Raw genomic sequence first — 21,692 nt, 5'->3', positions numbered from 1 at the left:
AAAATTTAAAAAGTGTATTTAAAAAAAATAAAATAATATTCGATCCACGGACCGGTACCGGGCCGCAGCCCGGTGGTTGGGGACCACTGCCTGTAAGGATCTGAGGTGTCACCGCGTTTCCCCGAATGGACTGTCACATGGTCACTAAATGCCTGCTCATTTGTTGCAAGTGATGATTGACTCATACTTGTCCCAAAAGCCCTGATACACAGGAATTGAAATTGTGTCCATTGATGAATTTCAATTGATTCAGTTTTCAGACAGAATAGCTGAACTGAAATGGAATGCACCCCCGGCGTAATCAGCCTGCCGCCATAACGCTTTTAGGTGCTCTATTGCATGTCATGACTGACCGTGTCTGTTTCTCTCATAGACAATCGTGCGAGGGAACCGGCCGCCCAAAGACGCGTCCATTAACGGCCTGCTGGAGGAGTTTGACAACGTATCAGTGACGCGCTCCAATTCGCTGCGCAAAGAGAGTCCGCCGGGGGCCCACCAGCCCGGCGCCAGCTCCAAACCCTCCATGGGCCTTCGACCCGGCGGCCCCGAGGAGAACGGCTTCAGTCATTACTACTCGCGCTACTCCTGCGACATGGACTCCTCCAGCAGGGACTACTCTCTGGATCCAAGCAAACAAGGCTTCCCCATCGATGGGGACTGGGCTCTAGGAAGGCACTATCGCTTCACCAAACAAAATGGCCACTCCCATGGCCACCCTATCCGCAGCCATTTCTACCCTGACGCTATGCCCCAAAAATCAGACTATGGCAAGCTTCCCCCTGACTATCACACCTATCTGGAGAGCAAGGGGCGCTCCACTGATGAGGTGGCTTCCACAGCGGGGAGCGGTGTGGGCTCCAGCGGCTACTACCGGGCATCTGTGGGTGGCTCATCCAGCCAGGACTACCGGGACACATCAGTAGGGACACCGTCGCGCGCTTCCCTACACAGCGAGCAGATCAACTACCCAGACAGCGAGTGGAGCTATGGTGCTATGCGGGAGGATTACGACAAGCGGCCCAAAAGCTCCTATGTGATGCAGACCAGCCCCACACCAGCCATAAGGCAACGGTCCCGCTCCGGCTCCGGGCTGCAGGAGCCCAATGTTCCATACGCGGCCAGCGGGGCATTTAAGAACCCCGCCCAGGCCCACCCTTACAGCTCCTACACCTACCCTCGCCTGTCTGAGAGCCTCGCCACTTCGCAGACCATCAACAAGGTAAGTACACGAACACTGATCTACATACTGTACAGTGTTTTTCAACCTTTTTTGAGCCAAGGCACATTTTTTGCGTTGAAAAAATCCAGAGGCACACCACCAGCAGAAATAATTAAAGAACTAAACTCAGTTGAAAGTAAAAAGTCGTTATCGCAATTGTTGATTATGACTTTATACCATAACCAACCATGCATCAATGTAGCTCTTGTCTCAAAGTAGGTGTACTGTCACGACCTGTCACATCACGCCGTGACGTATTTTGAGTTTTCCTGTGTGTTGTGTTTTAGTTATTGTCTTGCGCTCCCATTTTGGTGGCTTTTTCTCTTTTTTTGGTGTATTCGTGAAGCAGTTTCATGTCTTCCTTTGAGCGTTATTTCCCACATCTATATTTTAGCAATCAAGAATATTTAAGTTGTTTTTATCCTTCTTTGTGGGGACATTGTTGATTGTCATGTCATGTTCGAATGTACTTTGTGGACGCCGTCTTTGCTCCACAGTTAATCTTTGCTGTCGTCCATTCTGTTTTTGTTTACTTTGTAGCCAGTTCAGTTTTAGTTTCGTTCTGCATAGCCTTCCTTAAACGTCAATGCCTTTTCTTAAGGGCACTCACCTTTTGTTTATTTTTGGTTTAAGCATTAGACACCTTTTTTACCTGCACCCTGCCTCCCGCTGTTTCCGACATCTACAAAGCAATCACCATATTTTTCGGAGTATAAGTCGCTCCGGAGTATAAGTCGCTCCGGAGTATAAGTCGCACTGGCCAAAAATGCATGATAAAGAAGGAAAAAAACATATAAGTCGCACTGGAGTATAAGTCGCATTTTTGGGGGAAATTTATTTGATAAAATCCAACACCAAGAATAGACATTTGAAAGGCAATTTAAAATAAATAGAGAATAGTGAACAACAGGCTGAATAAGTGTATGTTATATGACTCATAAATAACCAACTAAGAACGTGCCTGGTATGTTAACGTAACATATTATGGTAAGAGTCATTCAAATAACTATAACATATAGAACATGCTATATGTTTACCAAACAATCTGTCACTCCTAATCACTAAATCCGATGAAATCTTATACGTCTAGTCTCTTACGTGAATGAGCTAAAAAATATTATTTGATATTTTACGGTATTGTGTTAATCATTTCACACATAAGTCGCTCCTGAGTGTAAGTTGCACGCCCGGCCAAACTATAAAAAAAACTGCGACTTATAGTCCGAAAAATACGGTAGCTACCTGTTGCCACCTACTGATATGGGAGAGTATTACACGGTTACTCTGCCGAGCTCTAGACAGCACCGACACTCAACAACAACACATAATTTGCAGACTATAATTACTGGTTTGGAAAAAATATTTTTAACCCAAATAGGTGAAATTAGATAATCTCCCACGGCACACCAGACTGTATCTCACAGCACACTAGTGGTTGAAAAACACTGCAGTATAGAATGTAAGAAAGCAGACCATAAATACTCTAATCATGGTCTCTATTCAATTACAATTGCAACTAATGACTATTTTTGATAGGGTTTGATTCAGTATGTTAACAATTAGTCGACTAATCGGATGGCAGTTGACAGTTTTCTTTCCTCCCACGCCACTTTGGTCTCCTCGGCATTACAGAAGCCTTCAAGATTCTTGTCCGCACGGCAATTCAGCTTGATACTTCTTTTTAGGCCTAAGTGCTAACTAACAATAAAGACAACAAATATTTCAGAAAAAAATGATGCTCATTAAGCTGCTACAGAAATAAAAATAAACTTTTGTCCATTTAAGAGGAGTGACAGGCAAAGTGCAGATGAAAAATGAAGAATTCATTTTCCAGTCTCCGGTCGCAGTGACCCGCACATTTCCATCTGAAAAAAAACACAAGCGGCAACGTCACTATTATCGACTAATGAATTTGTCGGCGTCGAAGTTTATTATTGATTTTTGTGGATTAATCGTTGTACCCCCAAATGTAATTAACTGCCATATCTAAGTTTGTCTTAAACATGTAACTTCTCAGCTGTTGGTGTGAAACTAATGCATTACGTTTGTCTTTTTGTTGTTATAAACTCATCAGTGGTATTAAAGCTGACTGAGCAGTTACAGCTGTTAAAACATTGGTTCTATCACCGCTGTGTTGTGCAATTTAATTGTTCATAAATGACCATGCGCTCAAAGAGAACTATTATTTCCTTTCCACTTTCTGATGCACTCCAAGTAATTCATCAAGTTAAAAAAAAAAATACATTAACGATCCCTTTCGTTATTGTGGTTTTTGTTTTGACCATCAAAAGAAACACCTGTCATTACGATTCCTTGCAGATAAATACCAATGCAATCTACAGGTGCAGATAGATGCAGGTTATGTCCACCGGTCTCCGTATTTTTGTCCCATCAATCTATGTTTAGTTTGTCCATCTTTTTTGACACATAGACTGACTCTGACACTCATGCACTCTTCCCCAAATGAAAAAAGGAGCATTCAGAATTATCCTCCGCAGTCAGATCAATTAACGGCAGCGCTCAACAATCGACCGTGCAGCTGTGACATACCGAGCCGAGGAGTCAAAGCGAGGTCTAGGGGGAATAAAAGGAGGGGAGCGAGGTGCAGGGGGGAGGGACACGACAAAAGGAATAAGAGACGTCCCGGAACAAGATCACATTTAAATAATATGCTGCGTTTTAATGTGGTTATTATGTAAGAGGCCAAAATGAAGAACGCGCTCCAAAAACAACAGAGGGAAAAAAGATGTCTTACAGAAATATGAAATGACACAAATCTCCACATTTATAGTAAGTGCACCAAAGCTGATGGGAAATGTTTCTACCTCTTCTTCTTATTTGACTACCTGTACTGATGTATGATAATATTTACAGTGAGCGACGTACATTACATCATGCTAGACCTACACAAGAAATTCTAAGTAAATCACAACCTCGATTCACACTAACATGCTAATTTCTAAATAGCAATGTTTTTTTTATTTTACTCAGCGAGGAGGGAGTCGCATCCCAAACAAACTGCAAATTTACTAAAGGACTTGCTTGCTGCTTTGTTGTTGGCGTGACGGACGACTCCTACTTGTTGTCCCCATCTCCTGGTGAGCCTCACTGGCCAGGGCGAGTCTGTTCCTCTGCCCTGGTTCTACCCGCTGACGGCCGAGGCTCTCTGGCAATAGGAATTATAAATCTGATATTTTCGATTCTAAATGCGTTTTTTTGATATTATTTTATCCCTCTCGACATAAAGAACACTTACATAATTAACTTTACACTTGTTTAGTCAAATATAATAATCAGTGGCCCTCTCATTGGTTTGGTCTCATTTATAAGACAAGTCTACTGTCATATTGATCTTTTCAGTTCATTATGCCATTTGTATGCTTAAATACTTAATTTTAAGCCAAAAATACATTTAAAAAAATGTGCGATAGAGTGAAGCCGCAAACTCAGAAGCGCTTTGTGGCAAAGTACGACTGTGATTGACTTTTATTTTGACTAGTCTTTGTTACGTGCAAGATTGTACTGTATTGTCGAGTGAGCAAGCGTGCCATGTTTTTGACTTAATGAATTATTGTCAGTTTATATTAATTTTTAAAAAGAAAAACTTCTAGAAGGTTTCTTTAAAGCAGAAAAATAAGGACTAGCTGTTGTGTACTTTATCCACTTTTTAAATATACCCTGGAACCCTGCACTTGTCCCATGTAATAACTGTCATATATCACACACTGTGCAACATTAAGGAGTGGGACAGGAGGACACAAACAGCATAGCGACATGCTAAGATTACACTCACAATTTGAGTTCATTTATACTGATGATGATTCTTTAAAATGTCCAGACTGAATTCTTTCTTCTTGTCTGATTAAAGTTCAAATTGTCCAGGTATACTATTAAGGCAGGGGTCGGCAACCCAAAATGTTGAAAGAGCCATATTGGACCACAAATACAAAAACAAATCTGTCTGGAGCCGCAAAAAATTAAAAGCCATATTACATGTGTCATGAGATATACATTTAATTAAGAGGACTTAAAGGAAACTAAATGACCTCAAATATACCTACAAATGAGGCATAATGATGCAATGTGTACATATCGCTAGCCTAAATAGCATGTTAGCATCGATTAGCTTGCAGTCATGCAGTGACCAAATATGTCTGATTAGCACTCCACACAAGTCAATAACATCAACAAAACTCACCTTTGTGCCTTCACGCACAACGTTAACAGCCGGGTGGACAAAATGAGACAGAAAAAGAAGTGGCATAAAACACGTCCTAGAAAGTCGGAGAAAGTTATACATGTAAACAAACTATACGGTGAGTTCAGGGACCGCCAAAATTAGTAGGACAAAACGGCGCTCGCCAAATACTCGAATCAGTGAAGCATGTTTAATACAAACAGTGTGATTTATAACAATTAGGGAGGTTTGTGTCATGTTTGTCCTCCTACAGAAACCATACTAAAACAAAAAATAGATTTTTTTTCCCCTCATCTTTTTCCATTCTTCATACATTTTTGAAAAATCTCCATAGAGCCACCAGGGCGGCGCTAAAGAGCCGCATGCGGCTCTAGAGCCGCGGGTTGCCGACCCCCGTATTAAGGGATACTCTGATCATGCTGCCTGCCTGTTGCAGTTTGCACTTCGTTTCGGTCACATTTTGTCCAAATATCTGCATTGGCAGTTATAGAGCACCTGCAGTGGGGGTGGGCAGGAGGTAGTGGTGCGGTCAACCTGTACAGGGGGGTTGGTCCTTATGTCGCTCTCCGTGCACCATTAAGGCCGCCGCGCAGCGTGATAGCATCTGCGGCACTATTGCCTTCCTCCTCCTCGGCTCCAGTAGCTGAGACGGAAAGTGGGTTTGCTGATGTCGATCCCAGGGCGCCTTGATGAAAAACCATTTAACCTGCACGCTTCAGTAAATAGCCGCTTGTAAAGAGAGAGAGAATAAAAAAAATAGTCATGGAGAATGCAAGCCATGCAGGATTGTGCTTCAGGAGGAGGAGGTCATTTTCTCACGCTTCACACATTATTCCATGTGTTTAGACGAATATGTGAGAGTGAAAGCTGGATGGTGAGGAGGAGTCCATGAGCACTCGGATGCTGTTGCATGGCTGAGAACAAACGGGAGCATTCTGCAGCTTTAGCAATCCGCACCATTCTTCTGGCCTGGCAAACCTTGGAACAATCGCTGCCTTTTCTTCTCCTTTAACTGGTGCAGCCTACACAAATGTAGCTTTATTTATTCCCTGGCTGTAGAAGGTGGGTGTTGGTGGAGAATACACACACATTAAACACACACTCCCTCTCTCTCTCTTTGTCGTCTTCCCTTAATTCTCTGTTTTGTGTGAGCTCGCTTGCCTGCCGCAGCTCTCGGTGACAAATTGATGTTGCGGCACTTTCCCCTCTTTTCTGCAGCCTTAGCATAAAAGCAGCCCGACGATGTTCCAGCGCCGAATTCAATTTCACAGTTGAGTTAGGTTGTTGATTACCCTGCCAAACTCAGATTAATGCGCGTTTAACCAACATGGATCAGGAGACCCCTTGGCTGACAGCCAGCCAGCGGTGCCGGCCAAGGATGCGGAGGGGGAGATTGGACTGTCCCATCAGCAGCAGTCCTCACACACCTGCTGAGAATGATTGATTAAAAGAGTTCACACCATGTAATTATACACCATCCCAACACGTCAGGGCTCCTCCTCCTCTTTCTGCCCTCTGTGTGTGTGTAAAAGAAAGTAACAAAGAGGAGAGTTTAATCTTCTCGCTTTCATTAGGTGTTCGTGCTGTAGTAGCTGGTGTCCATGGGATATTTAGGAAGGGGTGTGTCGCAGATTTGGAGGCGACATAGGCTTGTGGGTGGTGAATGGTCGCATTGTTGGGTGCTAATTATAAAGTTCCTTCATTTCGCAGGGTGAATACGAGCGAGCGTCGCGGGACGGCAGCCCTCAGTTGGCGTCGGGTGACACCTACCCCCGCGGTCCCCTCAAGCTACCTCAGAACCACGCCAAGCCCCCTGGGTACCCACCAGTGCACCTGCCCTACCCACCTGTGTTTCACCACTACAAGCCCTCGCCCTACCACCATCCCCCGTCCCAGCCCAGCCCACCTTACACCCCGCAGGTACAATACCAAGCGCAGTCTGTTTTCAAAGGGATGCTCCTTCATAATGTTCTGATATGTGTGTAACATTATTTTTACTGTATGCCATTGGCCAATTAAAAACACACTTTGGACACCGCCAGTCTAACTGTAGGGTGTATGTAATTTTCTAACATACTTTCTGAGGAAGTGAATGAAGATATTGGGGGAAGTAGAAGATAACCTCTGAGATCGAACACAGTCATCACTTCCAAGTGTCTTGTTTTAAAAAATTCAGTGATGCCTCAACTTATGAGCTCAATTGTTTCCACAAACTCGTTACTCAAAACACCCACCCATTGAAATTAATTGAAATCAATATAATTTGCGCTTCCATTAAAAAAAAATCACAATTTTAACATGTGATATGCCTTTTAAAAAGAAAATCTAACTTTTAGATAAAAAATATTGTTTGAAAAACAGTACAATAGACAATACTATAAAAACTACACTAGTTTTATGATGTAATGTACAGCCATTACCTTTCAATCAATCAATCAATTAAGTAACTGTAATCTTTTAATGCTAGACATAGGGAGACTCGAAAGTACAACGTTACAATAATGGAGACAAGACGTAAAACAACGCATAAGTAATAAACTCAGCGTCGGTAAGAACAAAATGGGACACATTTTTGTGATATTACAGGCTGTTTTGGTAACACTCCTAATGTGTGACTCAAACGAGAGAGTTGGCTCGAAGATAAAACTGAGATTCTTTACCAAGTCGCTTTGTGTAATTAGTTGGTCAAATGTTAAAGTGGTATTATTAAGTAAGTGCCGGTGTCTAGTCGGACCTATAATCAACATTTCCGTCAAGATGCAAAAAGTTGCTGGACTTCCATTGTTTGATTTCATTAAGAAATTCCTCCAGGTGACCAAAATATGGCATGTTGGTCAGCTTTAGGGGCATGTAAAATTGGTTGTTATCTGTGTAACAGTGAAAGCTAACACTGTATTAGCGCATTATGACGCCTAGCGGCAGCAAGTAAATTCTAAAGACTGCAGGACCAAGAACTGAACCCTGTGGAACTCTGCACATTACCTTAACATACTTTGAGGTCACATTGTTATGGGAGATGCACTGCATCCTGTCAGTAAGATAGGAGTTAAACCTAGAAAGGGCTATGTCTGACATACCAATACGTGTTTTGATACGCACTAATAGAATGTTATGTTCGACTGTCAGAAGTCTTTTAAGCAGAGGGCGAATAACCGCTGTTTTTATGCTAAGGGAACAGTAACAAAGGAAAGTGATAGGTTAATAATATTTAACGCTGGTGGTCTTAATATTACAAACAGCACCTTGATAAATTTCCCAGGAAATGGGTCAAGTAAACACGTTGTTTGTTTTGTCCCATTTACGAGTCACAGGAGTTTCTCTGTTAATTCTTCAAAAAGAAAGAGATTATTTTGTAGAGCATTATTCGTCGTACATACATTTGTATCTGCGTTAATAGAACCCAGTGGGAGCTGGGACGCGTTATCTTTAATCTCCTTTTTAATGAGTTCAATTTTCTTAGCAAAAAAACGTTATAAAGTCATCAGCAGGGTGGGTGGAGCGACTCAGGGAAGTCCCTTGTTGGGTTAACAATGCTACTGTATTGAACAAATATTTAGGATCGTTTTTATTGAGGCGGATTAGCTGCAGCTTCATGTGATGCAGACTGAGGGTGATGCGATCAGGCTGACTCGCCGGGTCGGCAAACCAGTAGGACATATTTTTAATGGTTTGTTTCTATGATACAGTCTTCTGCTTCTTCTAACTTTTCTCAGTTCAGGTGGTTAGAGGGCAGGATTGTGTCAATCTTTGGACAGTCGCTACTTCAACCAGGGAGGCTTGTAACTCAACGTGTGCTCGCAACTTAAAGTATAACAAAAAGCTGAGAGACAGCTCATATCTCAAAATACTGGTAAGAAGGTAAGTTGAGGTACCACTGTAGATCAGAAATGATCTGTTCCAGGGTCAAACCGTGGCCAATGTAAAACCTTCATTAAGTTCCATTATTTAAAGTAACATTTTAACATTCCTAGCTGTCATAAGAGTGAAAAAAAAGTTTGCCCCTGTTATTCATAAAATGTAAAGCCATTTCCTTACTTCCTGTGCAACCAGTTAGTTAGTTAGCCAGCTAGCAAAATAACTCAACATGTTATTAGCAGATTTTCAGGAAATGTCAAAAATGGATCATGGGATTACATTTTGGGGCTGATCCAGATCACCGTCTAGATCCAGAACTTTTTAACTCTTGGGAGACAAGGCCTGGTGGAAGTCTGCTCTATCCGAGTGCTAGTTGATTATCTTTAATTGATTTTTTCTCACATTGTACATGCTTTCCCTCCAGGGGGCCTACTCCCAGCCTTCGTCCCCTTACGTTCTCCCAGGGGCATATCCGCCACCCTCCTGGGGCTCCAGCTCTGATACGCAGCCCTCCAGAGTGTCTCACGAGCAGTTCCGAGCCGCTCTTCAACTCGTGGTCAATCCAGGTGAGTTGGAAAAGGGGCTGTGTCTATTGTGGCTTGACGTCAAAGTGACGAGTGTGTGTGTGTGTGTGTGTGTGTGTGTGTGTGTGTGTGTGTGTGTGTGGGCTCGCGTGCTCTCTCCCCTTCAGGCGACCCCCGGGAGTACCTAGACAGCTTCATCAAGATTGGCGAGGGCTCCACGGGCATCGTCTGCATCGCCAGTGAGAAGCACAGCGGCAAGCAGGTGGCGGTGAAGAAGATGGACCTGAGGAAGCAGCAGAGGAGGGAGCTGCTCTTTAACGAGGTGGGACGCATTCATCATCTTGTTAGTATACATACTTTACATCCTCCTTTTTTTCTTGGCATTGCTTTCTGCATTACTTTGTGTGTTATCAGCTAGCAATTTGCCTACTTGTATTTTTTGATGATGGCTCAGTATTTTGCAAGGAGTGATGCGTTTCATGCTAACTGCTAATGAACAATGTTAGTAACAACTGAACATGTCAGTTTTGGCACACACATTTAGATTTCCACTATCAGGCATTATCACAGTCTGTGTGTGTGTGTGTGTGTGTGTGTGTGTGTGTGTGTGTGTGTGTGTGTGTGTGTGTGTGTGTGTGTGTGTGTGTGTGTGTGTGTGTGTGTGTGTGTGTGTGTGTGTGTGTGTGTGTGTGTGTGTGTGTGTGAGTGTGTGTGTGTGTGTGTGTGTGTGTGTGTGTGTGTGCGAATGTGTGTGTGTGTGTGTAGGTGGCAGTGGGTGTTCATTCTCCAGCTAATTTGTTTCATTGTAATCCTCTTAGTTCCCCTGCATGTAATCCCGTTATAGTTAAGACTCCCGAACATGTTCAAATGAGATAAGTTGGATCAATTCAATGAACGGGTTTGATTATTAAACGTGTGTATTCCCTCTGCACACATTTGTAGGTGGTGATCATGAGGGACTACCACCATGAGAACGTGGTGGACATGTACAACAGCTACCTGGTGGGGGACGAGCTGTGGGTGGTCATGGAGTTCCTTGAGGGAGGCGCGCTCACCGACATCGTCACTCACACCAGGTGACCACAGTGTTAGCTTAGCACAAAAACTAATGACACGTTGCTTCAGTTTTATACTACAATAATTAGTTTGTAATTTAACTTTTGTACTACTACTGAACCGCGCCCCACAGAAGGGTGTCAAAACATGCACCCCTATTGTGTTGCTTGTGCTTTTATTTTTCTAAGAAAAACACCACATGGTGGAACTGTTATTCACACACATGAGTGGAATTGACTTGAAATTTCTTATACGCGTTCTACAAAAGACCCACTGTCATTTTTGGATGTTTATCACCATTTCTTCTGGTACACAACTTTACTGTCCTGAGAAGCATGTGGGTGTACAATTTGATCAGGATTGGTTGAAAAACATGGCTGCCATCAAGCAAAATATATATACTGGGTCTAAAGTGAAACTGAGCAATTACTTCTCTCTCTGTATTGCATGTACGATAGCACAATGTTTCTTAACATTGTTGGACCGCAAGCATACCCGAGAGGGCCAACAAATAAATATTGGTTTCTCAGCCATGGTTTATATGGACCTTAGCTGTAGTCAGTTGTAATACCTTTTCCACCACTTGTGGCAATAATGACAATAACAAACAAACAGAAGAAGTCTTGAACCAAAGTCATAGAAAAGTTAGAAAAGTGCAAAAAGTATGACTAAAGTGGTGAAGCTGTATTTCTATTTCCATATTAATTTATTGACTTGCTTAGTTAAGACTCCTACAGTATATACAAGGCTCTGTGTAATTGTGTGTAAATATATTTTTCAGCAGTTTTTATAAGTCCCTTCTTTTGCAGTAAAAAAAAATTAAAGTACCAATGATTGTCACACACACACTAGATGTGGTGAAATTTGTCCTCTGCATTTGATCCATCCCCTTGTTCACCCCCTGGGAGGTGAGGGGAGCAGTGGGCAGCAGCGGTGCCCCTCCTGGGAATCAATTTTGGTGATTTAACCCCCAATTCCAACCCTTGATGCTGAGTGCCAAGCAGGGAGGTAACGGGTCCCATTTTTATAGTCTTTGGTATGACTCGGCAGGGGTTTGAACTCACAACCTACCGATCTCAGGGCGGACACTCTAACCACTAGGCCACTTGATTAGTACTTATGTTTGTAATCAGCCTGACCTACTGTAAGCCTTGATAATAATCTTTGTGATTAACACATGCTTTCATATCATTTGACAAGGTTCATCCTGTTACAAAACAACAGTCTCAATTCAACAGTATTGGGGTGGCATGCAGTAGTGGGTAGCAGCCGTGGCACAAACTTGAGGGTTGCAGGTTCGCTCCCCGCCTCTTGCCATCCAAATCACTGCCATTGTGTCCTTGGGCAGGACACTTCACCCCCCGTGCCATTCACACTGGTGAATGAATGATGGGTGGTGGTCGGAGGGGCTGTAGGCACAAACTGGCATCCACGTGTCCGTCAGTCTACCTCAGGCCAGGTGTGAATGTGGAGTGAATGAATGATGAGTTCTCTGTGAATCGAACTTTGAGTGTCTAGAAAAGCGCTATGTAAATCTAATCCATTATTATTATTAAACTGTAAATGGGTTAGATTGAATTATTGAATACAATTAAACTAATTTAGTGCTAATATTTGATTGTGCCCTGGGCCCCTATGTAGTGGAAAAGTTGGGCCCCAAGGTCAAAAAGGTTAAGAACCTCTTCCAAAGCATTTTGAACACAACCTCAGGGGGACGCCAGAAATGAGCGGACACCCAATTGTGCTAATTTGACTTTTTCTACGTACTGGATGCAGGAATCTTTGTGTATTTTTGTGTCTTAGTCATCCACAATAAAATGAAAATTAGCCCAGAGTGTGAATCCGAATGGTGAGACAAATGGAGTACATATGTGTGAGGGGGTCGCCTCACCCGCATGAAGTAGTGAACACGCCAGCACTTAGGAGGAACACGATACAGATGGGCTGTAATGGAGTCTTTCACACCACTTGAGTGTTTTCTTTTTCTTTACGGCTTTCGTCGCCCAACTTTTCCTAATTGGCCTTCTGTTGATGAGCCACGTTTCTAAGCCGCCATCGCCTTGATTGTTTTAAACCCACGCCGTGTTCGCTGTTTTAATTACAATCATTTCCGTGGAGTGTCAGCATTTGCGTCACACGCTAATAACAAGCTTCAGTGACGACGAGCAGCACTACTTCATCCTTGTGTGTGCGTGTGTGTGTGTGTGTGTGTGTGTGTTTGTGTGTGTGTGTGTGTGTGTGTGTGTGTGTGTGTGTGTGTGTGTGTGTGTGTGTGTGTGTGTGTGTGTGTGTGTGTGTGTGTGTGTGTGTGTGTGTGTGTGTGTGTGTGTGTGTGTGTGTGTTTCAAGATGTTCCTTCCAATTGTCTAACACATTTGGTTTTTTTTCTTTCTAACAAAGAAAGAAAAAAAAAATACATTTTCTCAAATTGAACTTAGCCAGACATCATGAAAGCAACATTATGCAGGAAATTACAGAGTGGAACTTGCTGCTTGAGTTTCCATGGCAACCCTAGCTTGCTTAATCAAATCTCATTTTAAATTGACATTTTTAAAACTTCCAGTACATTACACAACTTTTTCTTACTTTTTGCCATTTAAAAAAATGCATTAAATGAATAATATGTTTAAATATTTAATAGTTAAATTTTTATTTCCTTTTTTATTATTATTTTTATTAGAATATTATGAAAAATTAATGTGTGGTGTTGTGTATTTTTGTGTGATGTACGGAATCATTATTTTTCCCTTGACAACCTTACAAGATGATTAACATATATATTTGCAGAAAACGTTGTTGTATTTCAGTGATCATGTTCTTCTAATCGTTGTGCATCTCTGTGTGTGTGCGCATGTGAGGGGGCGGGGTGTGTATAATGCTTTTTTTTGGCATATCCAGTTATCACATGGCTCATTTTTCTTCTCTGACTGTCCGTGTGTGACACTTAATCTACTCCAACTACTGTGTGTGTGTGTGTATGTGTGTGTGTGTGTGTGTGTGTGTGTGTGTATGTGTGTGTGTGTGTGTGTGTGTGTGTGTGTGTGTGTGTGTGTGTGTGTGTGTGTGTGTGTGTGTGCGTGTGTGTGTGTGCGTGTGCGTGTGTGTGTGCGTGTGTGCGTGCGTGCGTGTGAGAGACAGAATGCATAACACAGCATGCATGTGTTACCCTTCAAGTGAGCATGACTTTTTGCTCACACACTAAAAACTGCTGGGTAACTATTGGACCAAACCAATGCTGGGTTAATTTAACCCAGCTAGCTGTGTTATATCCATCCATCCATTTTCTACCACTTGCTCCTTTCGGGGTCGCGGGGGGTGCTGGAGCCTATCTCAGCTGCACATGGGCGGAAGGCGGGGTACACCCTGGACAAGTCGCCACCTCATCGCAGGGCCAACACAGATAGACAGACAACATTCACACTCACATTCAGACACTAGTTATATATTCAACCCAAATACTGGGTAATTTTAACTGCATTGCTGGGTTAATTCTACCTAATTAATTTATTATTTTAATATTTTTTTACTCCAAACATCTTTATAACAGCGACAGGAAGAAGTAAAAATTACACTTTAAGTTTTAAAACTATCTGTATGGGCAGCATGGTGGGCCAGTGGTTAGTGCATGGGCCTCACAATATGAAGGTCCTGAGTTCAATCCCGCGCTCGGGATCTTTCTGTGTGGAGTTTGCATGTTCTCCCCGTGACTGCGTGGGTTCCCTCTGGGTACTCCGGCTTCCTCCCACCTCCAAAGACATGCACCTGGGGATAGGTTGATTGGCAACACTAAATTAGCCCTAGTGCAGTGGTTCTTAACCTTGTTTGAGGTACTGAACCCCACCAGTTTCATATGTACATTCACCGAACCCTTCTATAGTGAAAAATTTAACGTTTTTTTTATTTTATTAAAGACAAAGTTATAAGGTTTTTTCTACTGGTGCACAAAATGAACCGTTCAAAGAACAAAACCAACACAGTGCATAAACTTACAACAAATTACACACCTGCAAATCAAGATGGAAAATTAGAGGGAACATTGTTTGGGGGTATCCATAGTACGGCGATAGGGAGAAGTTTTTATTTACAAGATGAGTCGGGTGTGTCTTGACCTCCGCGGCGGAGGCTTCACCGAACCCCTGAGGCCGACTCACCGAACCCCTAGGGTTCGATCGAACCCAGGTTAAGAACCACTGCCCTAGTGTGTGAATGTGAGTGTGAATGTTGTCTGTCTATCTGTGTTGGTGAGGTGGCGACTTGTCCAGGATGTACCCCGCCTTCCCCCCGAATGCAGCTGAGATAAGCTCCAGCACCCCCAGCGACCCCGAAAGGGACAAGCGGTAGAAATGGATGGATGGATGGATCTATCTGTTTACTTCTTTGTAGGCTAAATTCACTTTACTGAATATACTTAGCTGTGAAGATTGTGTCTTAAACTGTCCTAAGACATTGGACAATGAGGAACATTCACATTCACACGGAGCCGGTGATCTCTTTCATTGATTTGATACTAAGAGGATGTGAAGGACTTACCCAAGAATTTAGCTATTCCACAGACAATTCTCACACAGAGTTTCAACCTTTGGTTCTTCTAAAACATGGGTGTCAAAGTCTGGCCCGTGGGCCAAATTTGGCCCGCCGTGTAATTTCACTTGGCCCTTGAGGCGATATCAAATTAACATTAGAGCTGGCCCGCCGATTATATACATCGGCGGTGCCGTGGTAACACCGCATTCACCGCTAATTCTCATACTTGCCAACCCTCCCGGCTTCTGCACGCACACACAAGTGAATGCAACGCATACTTGATCAACAGCGATACAGGTTACACTGAGGGTAGGCGTATAAACAACTTTAACACTGTTAGAAATATACGCCACACTGTCAATCCACACCAAACAAGAATGACAAACACATTTCAGGAAAACATCCGCACCGTAACACAACATAAACACAACAGAACAAATACCCAGAATCCTTTGCAGCACTAACTCTTCCGGGACGCTACAAGGTGTGTGTGTGTGTAGGGGGGGATTTTGGTGGTAGCGGGGGTGTATTTTGTAGCGTCCCGGAAGAGTTAGTACTGCAAAAGGTTCTGGGTATTTGTTCTGTTGTGTTCATGTTGTGTTACGGTGCGGATGTTCTCCCAAAATGTGTTTGTCATTCTTGTTTGGTGTGGATTCACAGTGTGGCGTATATTTGTAACAGTGTTAAAGTTGTTTATAAGGTCACCCTCAGTGTAACGTGTATCGCTGTTGATCAAGTGTGCGTTGCATTCACGTGTGTGTGCGCACAGAAGCCGCACATATCTTGTGACTGGGCCGGCACGTTGTTAGACTGGATGAAAAGCGGACATGACGACAGCTCTCACGAGATATAATGACTGATGAACACCTTCGTTCGATAATGAAGGTTGCCTCAGCTCAAAGCCTGAGCCCTGACATTAATGAACTAGCATCCAAGAAAAGATGCCAGGTATCTGGCTTGGGCACATCAGATTAGATCAGTGTGCTGCAAACTGAGCAGTTTAAAGTCCTGAATGGTTGGTTTATTCATTGTTATTTTATTTTCAAATGCATTAGCATACTTGCCAACCCTCCCGGTTTTACCGGGAGACTCCCGGAATTCAGCGCCTCTCCCGATAACCTCCCGGAAGAAATGTTCTCCCGATAAACTCCCGGAATTCAGCCGGAGCTGGAGGCCACGCCCCCTCCAGCTCAATGCGGACCTGAGTGGGGACAGCGGCGACAGTCTGTTTTCACGTCCGCTTTCCCACGATATAAACAGCCTGCCTGCCCAATCACGTTATAACTGTAGAATGATTGAGGGCGAGTTCTTGGTTTCTTATGTGGGTTTATTGTTAGGAAGTTTCATTAACGTCCTCCCAGCGCGGTAACAACACACAACAACAGCAGTCACGTTTTCGTCTACCGTAAAGCAGTTCATCTGCCGTAAACAGCAATGTTGTGACACTCTTAAACAGGACAATACTGCCATCTACTGGATAGCCTCCGACACTGAAATTCAAGTATTTCCTTTATTTATATGTATAATAAAATAAATATATATATATATATATATATATATATATATATATATATATATATATATATATATATATATATATATATATATATATATATATATATATATATATATATATATATATATATTTAGCTAGAATTCACTGAAAGTCAAGTATTTCATACATATATATGTATGAAATATATATGAAATACTCGAGTTGGTGAATTCTAGCTGTAAATATACTCCTCCCCTCTTAACCACACCCCCAATCACGCCCCCCACCCCCCAACCACACCCCCGCCCCACCCCCGACCACGCCCCACCCCACCCCCACCTCCCGGAATCTGAGGTCTTAAGGTTGGCAAGTATGTTAGCCTGTGGAAAAAGTTAATGTTGATTTGAGACACTTGTGATTTAGGGCTATATAAATAAACATTGATTGATTGATGATATATAGAAAAGAGGCATTAAATTTGTATTTAAATTGTATTTGATATGCCATTGATATTTTTTAATTATTATTATTATTATTATTTGAAACTCGATTTTGCATGTCACTTTAAAGTTATATAAGCCTTTCTTGTTCAATATTCAATGCAAAACTTGTTTGGGTCCCTATTAAACGGTTAATTTGTTCAACTTTGGCCCGCGGCTTTGTTCAGTTTTAAATTTTGGCCCACTCTGTATTTGAGTTTGACGCCCCAGTTCTAAAAAGTGTATTTAACATGTTTTTCTCCTTAAAACTGAGTTAAATTGCAATTAAATGTTCCAAACCAGCAATGAATACATTTTTAGCACATAATAAATAACAATACATTAATCAAAAATACAAAGTGTAGCTGCAATGCATTCTGGGAAAACGACTCACCCAACCGAAGTCAGGCTTGACCCTTTCAGGCGGGCGTCAGTATTGCAATTTGTAGTTTTTGTAGCTGTCGGCCATCTCTTTTGTAGTCCAGATGTCGTGATGATTTTGCAAACTCTACAGGAAAGAGTTGGCTGCTTGCAAACTACAAGTTACAATACCGACCTCTGCCTGTAGGAGGCATAAATCATTATGAGGTATGGCACCAACTAAAATGGCTGTTGTCTTGAGAGTACTACAAAACAAAATGGCGACCGGATATGCCATACACCTATTTTCAGTTTTAATTCCAGTTTAGGCCACACCCACTTTGTGTGACGTCAACCTCACTGATCCCCCTTAACAGTGTATTTAGGCCACGCCCCCATCCCTGCTCGCTAAAATGATGGAGGGATAACTAGCGTTATACAGACAGTGATAATCCTCGCTCGTATGTGACAGTTTATAAAGTAGTACACACAAACCTTTTCTTTTAATTGATTTTCCCTAAGCATTAGACTGACCGCCTCTCAGGAGGTAGAGAGAAGTCAGGAGAGAATCACTCCACAATGTAACCCAGCTGCAAGGTTAATTGTACTTCCTTGCTGGGTTGTTACTTGATTTTTGGGGCTGGGAAACGTCCCGGGGCTGGGTTACTCGTCGGGTCACTAAAACTACCCAATTACTTTAAAAAAAAACATAAATATGACCCAACAGGCTCAACCCAGCATTTGGGTCGAAAAAATAATTTTTTTTTAGTGCGCATGTAACATTTGCAGCTCATAATACACACACAAACACACACACACACAGACACACACACACACACACACACACACACACACACACACACACACACACACACACACACACACACACACACGCACACACACGTTACATTCATATAAACACAGAGGGCCAGCTGGACCCGCATGTTCATGTTCATTGAAGCTGTAAGTGTATGTGTGTGTGTGTGTGTGTGTGTGTGTGTGTGTGTGTGTGTGTGTGTGTGTGTGTGTGTGTGTGTGTGTGTGTGTGTGTGTGTGTGTGTGTGTGTGTGTGTGTGTGTGTGTGTGAGGCACCGCACTGCGCCTCAACCTCCATCTGGGACCTCCCGCTCTGCACGTCACCACCAAAAGCTGCAGGCGCACCTCCGCCTCCTCCATCTTTTACGGGAAAAAAGGCATCTCTGCGAAGTCCCAAATCCCCGTGGAAGGCGTGCTTGATGTCTTTGTGTCACGTCTGCTTATAGGATGAACGAGGAGCAGATCGCCACCGTGTGCTTGTCGGTGCTGAGGGCGCTCTCCTACCTGCACACTCAGGGCGTCATCCACCGCGACATCAAGAGTGACTCCATCCTGCTGACCAACGACGGACGGGTAACCACGCCAATTTATGAATCATTCCTACGCCGCCATCTTTAAAAACGTAGCGCTGTGACCTTTTAAACACATGTGGTTGACATAACAACACAGTCACAGGCTAACATGTTGTATTTTAGACTGCAAATAGCAAAGTCACAGCAACCAGCCCTCCCCCAAAATGCCCTTTTGTTACAAAATTTAAAAAAATAAATACACTAGAGGTGTTCAGATCCAATATCAGCAACAACAAAAAAAGGTATCATATGATATTGTCTTGCATGTAAAATGTGTTAAAACATCTCAGAGAAGTCCTGCAGCGTGTTTACTTGTGCAAAGATGGACAGCCAGAAGCACACAATAGCACACAAGCTAGACATACAATGCATCCGGGACAGTAGCGTGCAGTCACTAGAGGCAGGGGAGGCGGGGCCTCACCTGCCATCATGGAAAGAAAAAAAAAAGAAAAAAAAATTAATTAAATTGTTATATGTATCCAGTGATTATACTAAAGTTATTTTCTATTTAACTTCACCAGTTTTAGATTATTTGTATTTTTATTTTCACATTTGCCGTTCAAATACTGAGAAGAGACGGTGCGGTGATCAGCAGCCAGTTGAGGCACTTGTGCCTCACCATGGATTGCGACTCGGCTAACTGCTGGCCTGCTGTGCAGTGAGACCGTATTGCTATATGAATTATATTATACATTTCCATAGTTTAGTTAGCTGAGGTATATAATGTACAGTGTATTTTGTCAACAACTGTATGTGTGTAACGTATTTTTAGTGCTGAGCGATCATAAATCTGCTGCGGAGACACACTGTGAGAGGCTCGTATCATAACCCCGCCTCCTGGTGCCAAGCACCTCCGCCGCAGAATGCACCGCCCGACGGGAGCACCGCGGCCACACCAACCAAAGCCCACACCCAAACCCTCCACGTGCAAGACCAAATCCACCCAAAAAAGTCACTTAACAAGAAGCCAAAAAGTGCAAAAACAACAATGCTCGCGCTGCAGGAGCCGCGAACGACCGCAGGGACACAACATTAGGTACACCTGCACTGCAGGTTCATATGTTTGTAAATTTGACTGTGATGATGCAGTCGTGCCTCACCAGACATTAACCTCACCGCACGCCACTGATCCGGGAAGTATTCTAATAAGTATGGTCACTCTGACAGAGTGACCAATGAGTTCTTGGTCACTTCTCTGACTAGACCAGTGCTTCTCAAATATTTTCTGTTACGGCCCCCCTAGGAAAAATAACTTATTTTGTGCCCCCTCCCCCACTCTCCACCGTGTATATAGTATATAGTATAAATCAGTGGCGGCCATGCTTTTCCCACCTAGGCCTTTAGTGATGTCCGACTTCAAAGATTACCTCTCAAAATACCATCATTGATGTCACCACATGACCACTGCTGGAGAAATACTATACAGAAACACATTTACGCACTGCAACAGTGTCCAAACGGGTTATTTTCTGGCGCATTTCAAAATCAATAAACCCGCTTCAGCAATCAAAAGATATCTTATGTTGTACTGTCAAAATTAAAATTGCAAAAAACATTTTAAACGTGAAAAAATAAAGAAATAAAATATTTCAAACCATTTGACGCCGTATAGCCCCTCGTAGTCGGTTGATTCGAGTGGAAATGGCGGGCATTTCCCCATTTCATCGCCGACCTCATCTCACAAGATGTAGTTTCTCTTAAGTATCCTTCTTGAAAATATCCTTGCAAATATATATCCATCCATCCATCCATCCATTTTCTACTGCTTATTCCCTTCGGGGTCGCGGGGGGCGCTGGAGCCTATCTCAGCTACAATCGGGCGGAAGGCGGGGTACACCCTGGACAAGTCGCCACCTCATCGCAGGGCCAGCACAGATAGACAGACAACATTCACACTCACATTCACACACTAGGGCCAATTTAGTGTTGCCAATCAACCTATCCCCAGGTGCATGTCTTTGGAGGTGGGAGGAAGCCGGAGTACCCGGAGGGAACCCACGCAGTCACGGGGAGAACATGCAAACTCCACACAGAAAGATCCCGAGGCCGGGATTGATCTCACGACTACTCAGGACCTTCGTATTGTGAGGCAGACGCACTAACCCCTCTGCCACCGTGCTGCCCAAATATAAATATATATCTGCCACCTAATCAACTTGTTGCTCTCCTTCTTTGTGAGTACTAGCGAGTTTTCTGTGGCTTTCTATGGCTCGTATGGCTCCTGTGCCACTTCCTTGTTTTTGCAACTTGTGATTGGATACTCACTTTGGACTCCCAAGTGAGTATCCAATCACATCGTAAGGCCATCCAAAAGGCCTTACTGACAATAACTCGTAATCTGATTGGCTATCACAACTGTCTATCAACTGTATGTGTCCGTTCACTTACAGTGCACAGACGCCTGCATTGTTGATTCTGAAGGCCCCGGGCAGATTTGTTACAGCACGGCAACATAAGCTAGCTGAATTCTGATTGGATACTAACTCTAACCTAAAAACAACAGCGCTGGAAGGAGCATAATATGACATGAAGAGAATATGAATACTTTTCGATATTTAGGGAAAGTAAATTAAAAATTACTTTCATCATTAATTA

At 43.0% G+C, this 21,692-nt stretch overlaps 1 protein-coding gene across 9 annotated transcripts in view; it reads left to right on the top strand.

Annotated features, from left to right (window-relative positions):
- pak5 (p21 protein (Cdc42/Rac)-activated kinase 5) overlaps positions 1–21,692 on the top strand; it is a 204,203-nt gene that overhangs the window by 172,066 nt on the left and 10,445 nt on the right. For all 9 annotated transcript variants that reach the window (XM_062044974.1, XM_062044971.1, XM_062044973.1 and 6 more), the window contains 6 exons: positions 374–1,219; positions 7,128–7,337; positions 9,697–9,838; positions 9,964–10,118; positions 10,739–10,872; positions 18,972–19,098. In XM_062044974.1, the coding sequence (XP_061900958.1) occupies positions 374–1,219; positions 7,128–7,337; positions 9,697–9,838; positions 9,964–10,118; positions 10,739–10,872; positions 18,972–19,098 (1,614 nt within the window). The remainder of the gene's footprint in view (positions 1–373; positions 1,220–7,127; positions 7,338–9,696; positions 9,839–9,963; positions 10,119–10,738; positions 10,873–18,971; positions 19,099–21,692) is intronic.

The sequence above is a fragment of the Entelurus aequoreus genome, linkage group LG04, assembly GCF_033978785.1.
Source record: "Entelurus aequoreus isolate RoL-2023_Sb linkage group LG04, RoL_Eaeq_v1.1, whole genome shotgun sequence".
Lineage (NCBI taxonomy): Eukaryota > Metazoa > Chordata > Actinopteri > Syngnathiformes > Syngnathidae > Entelurus > Entelurus aequoreus.
Note: the sequence above shows the minus strand (reverse complement) of the source record. Positions and strands in the feature narration are given on the sequence as shown.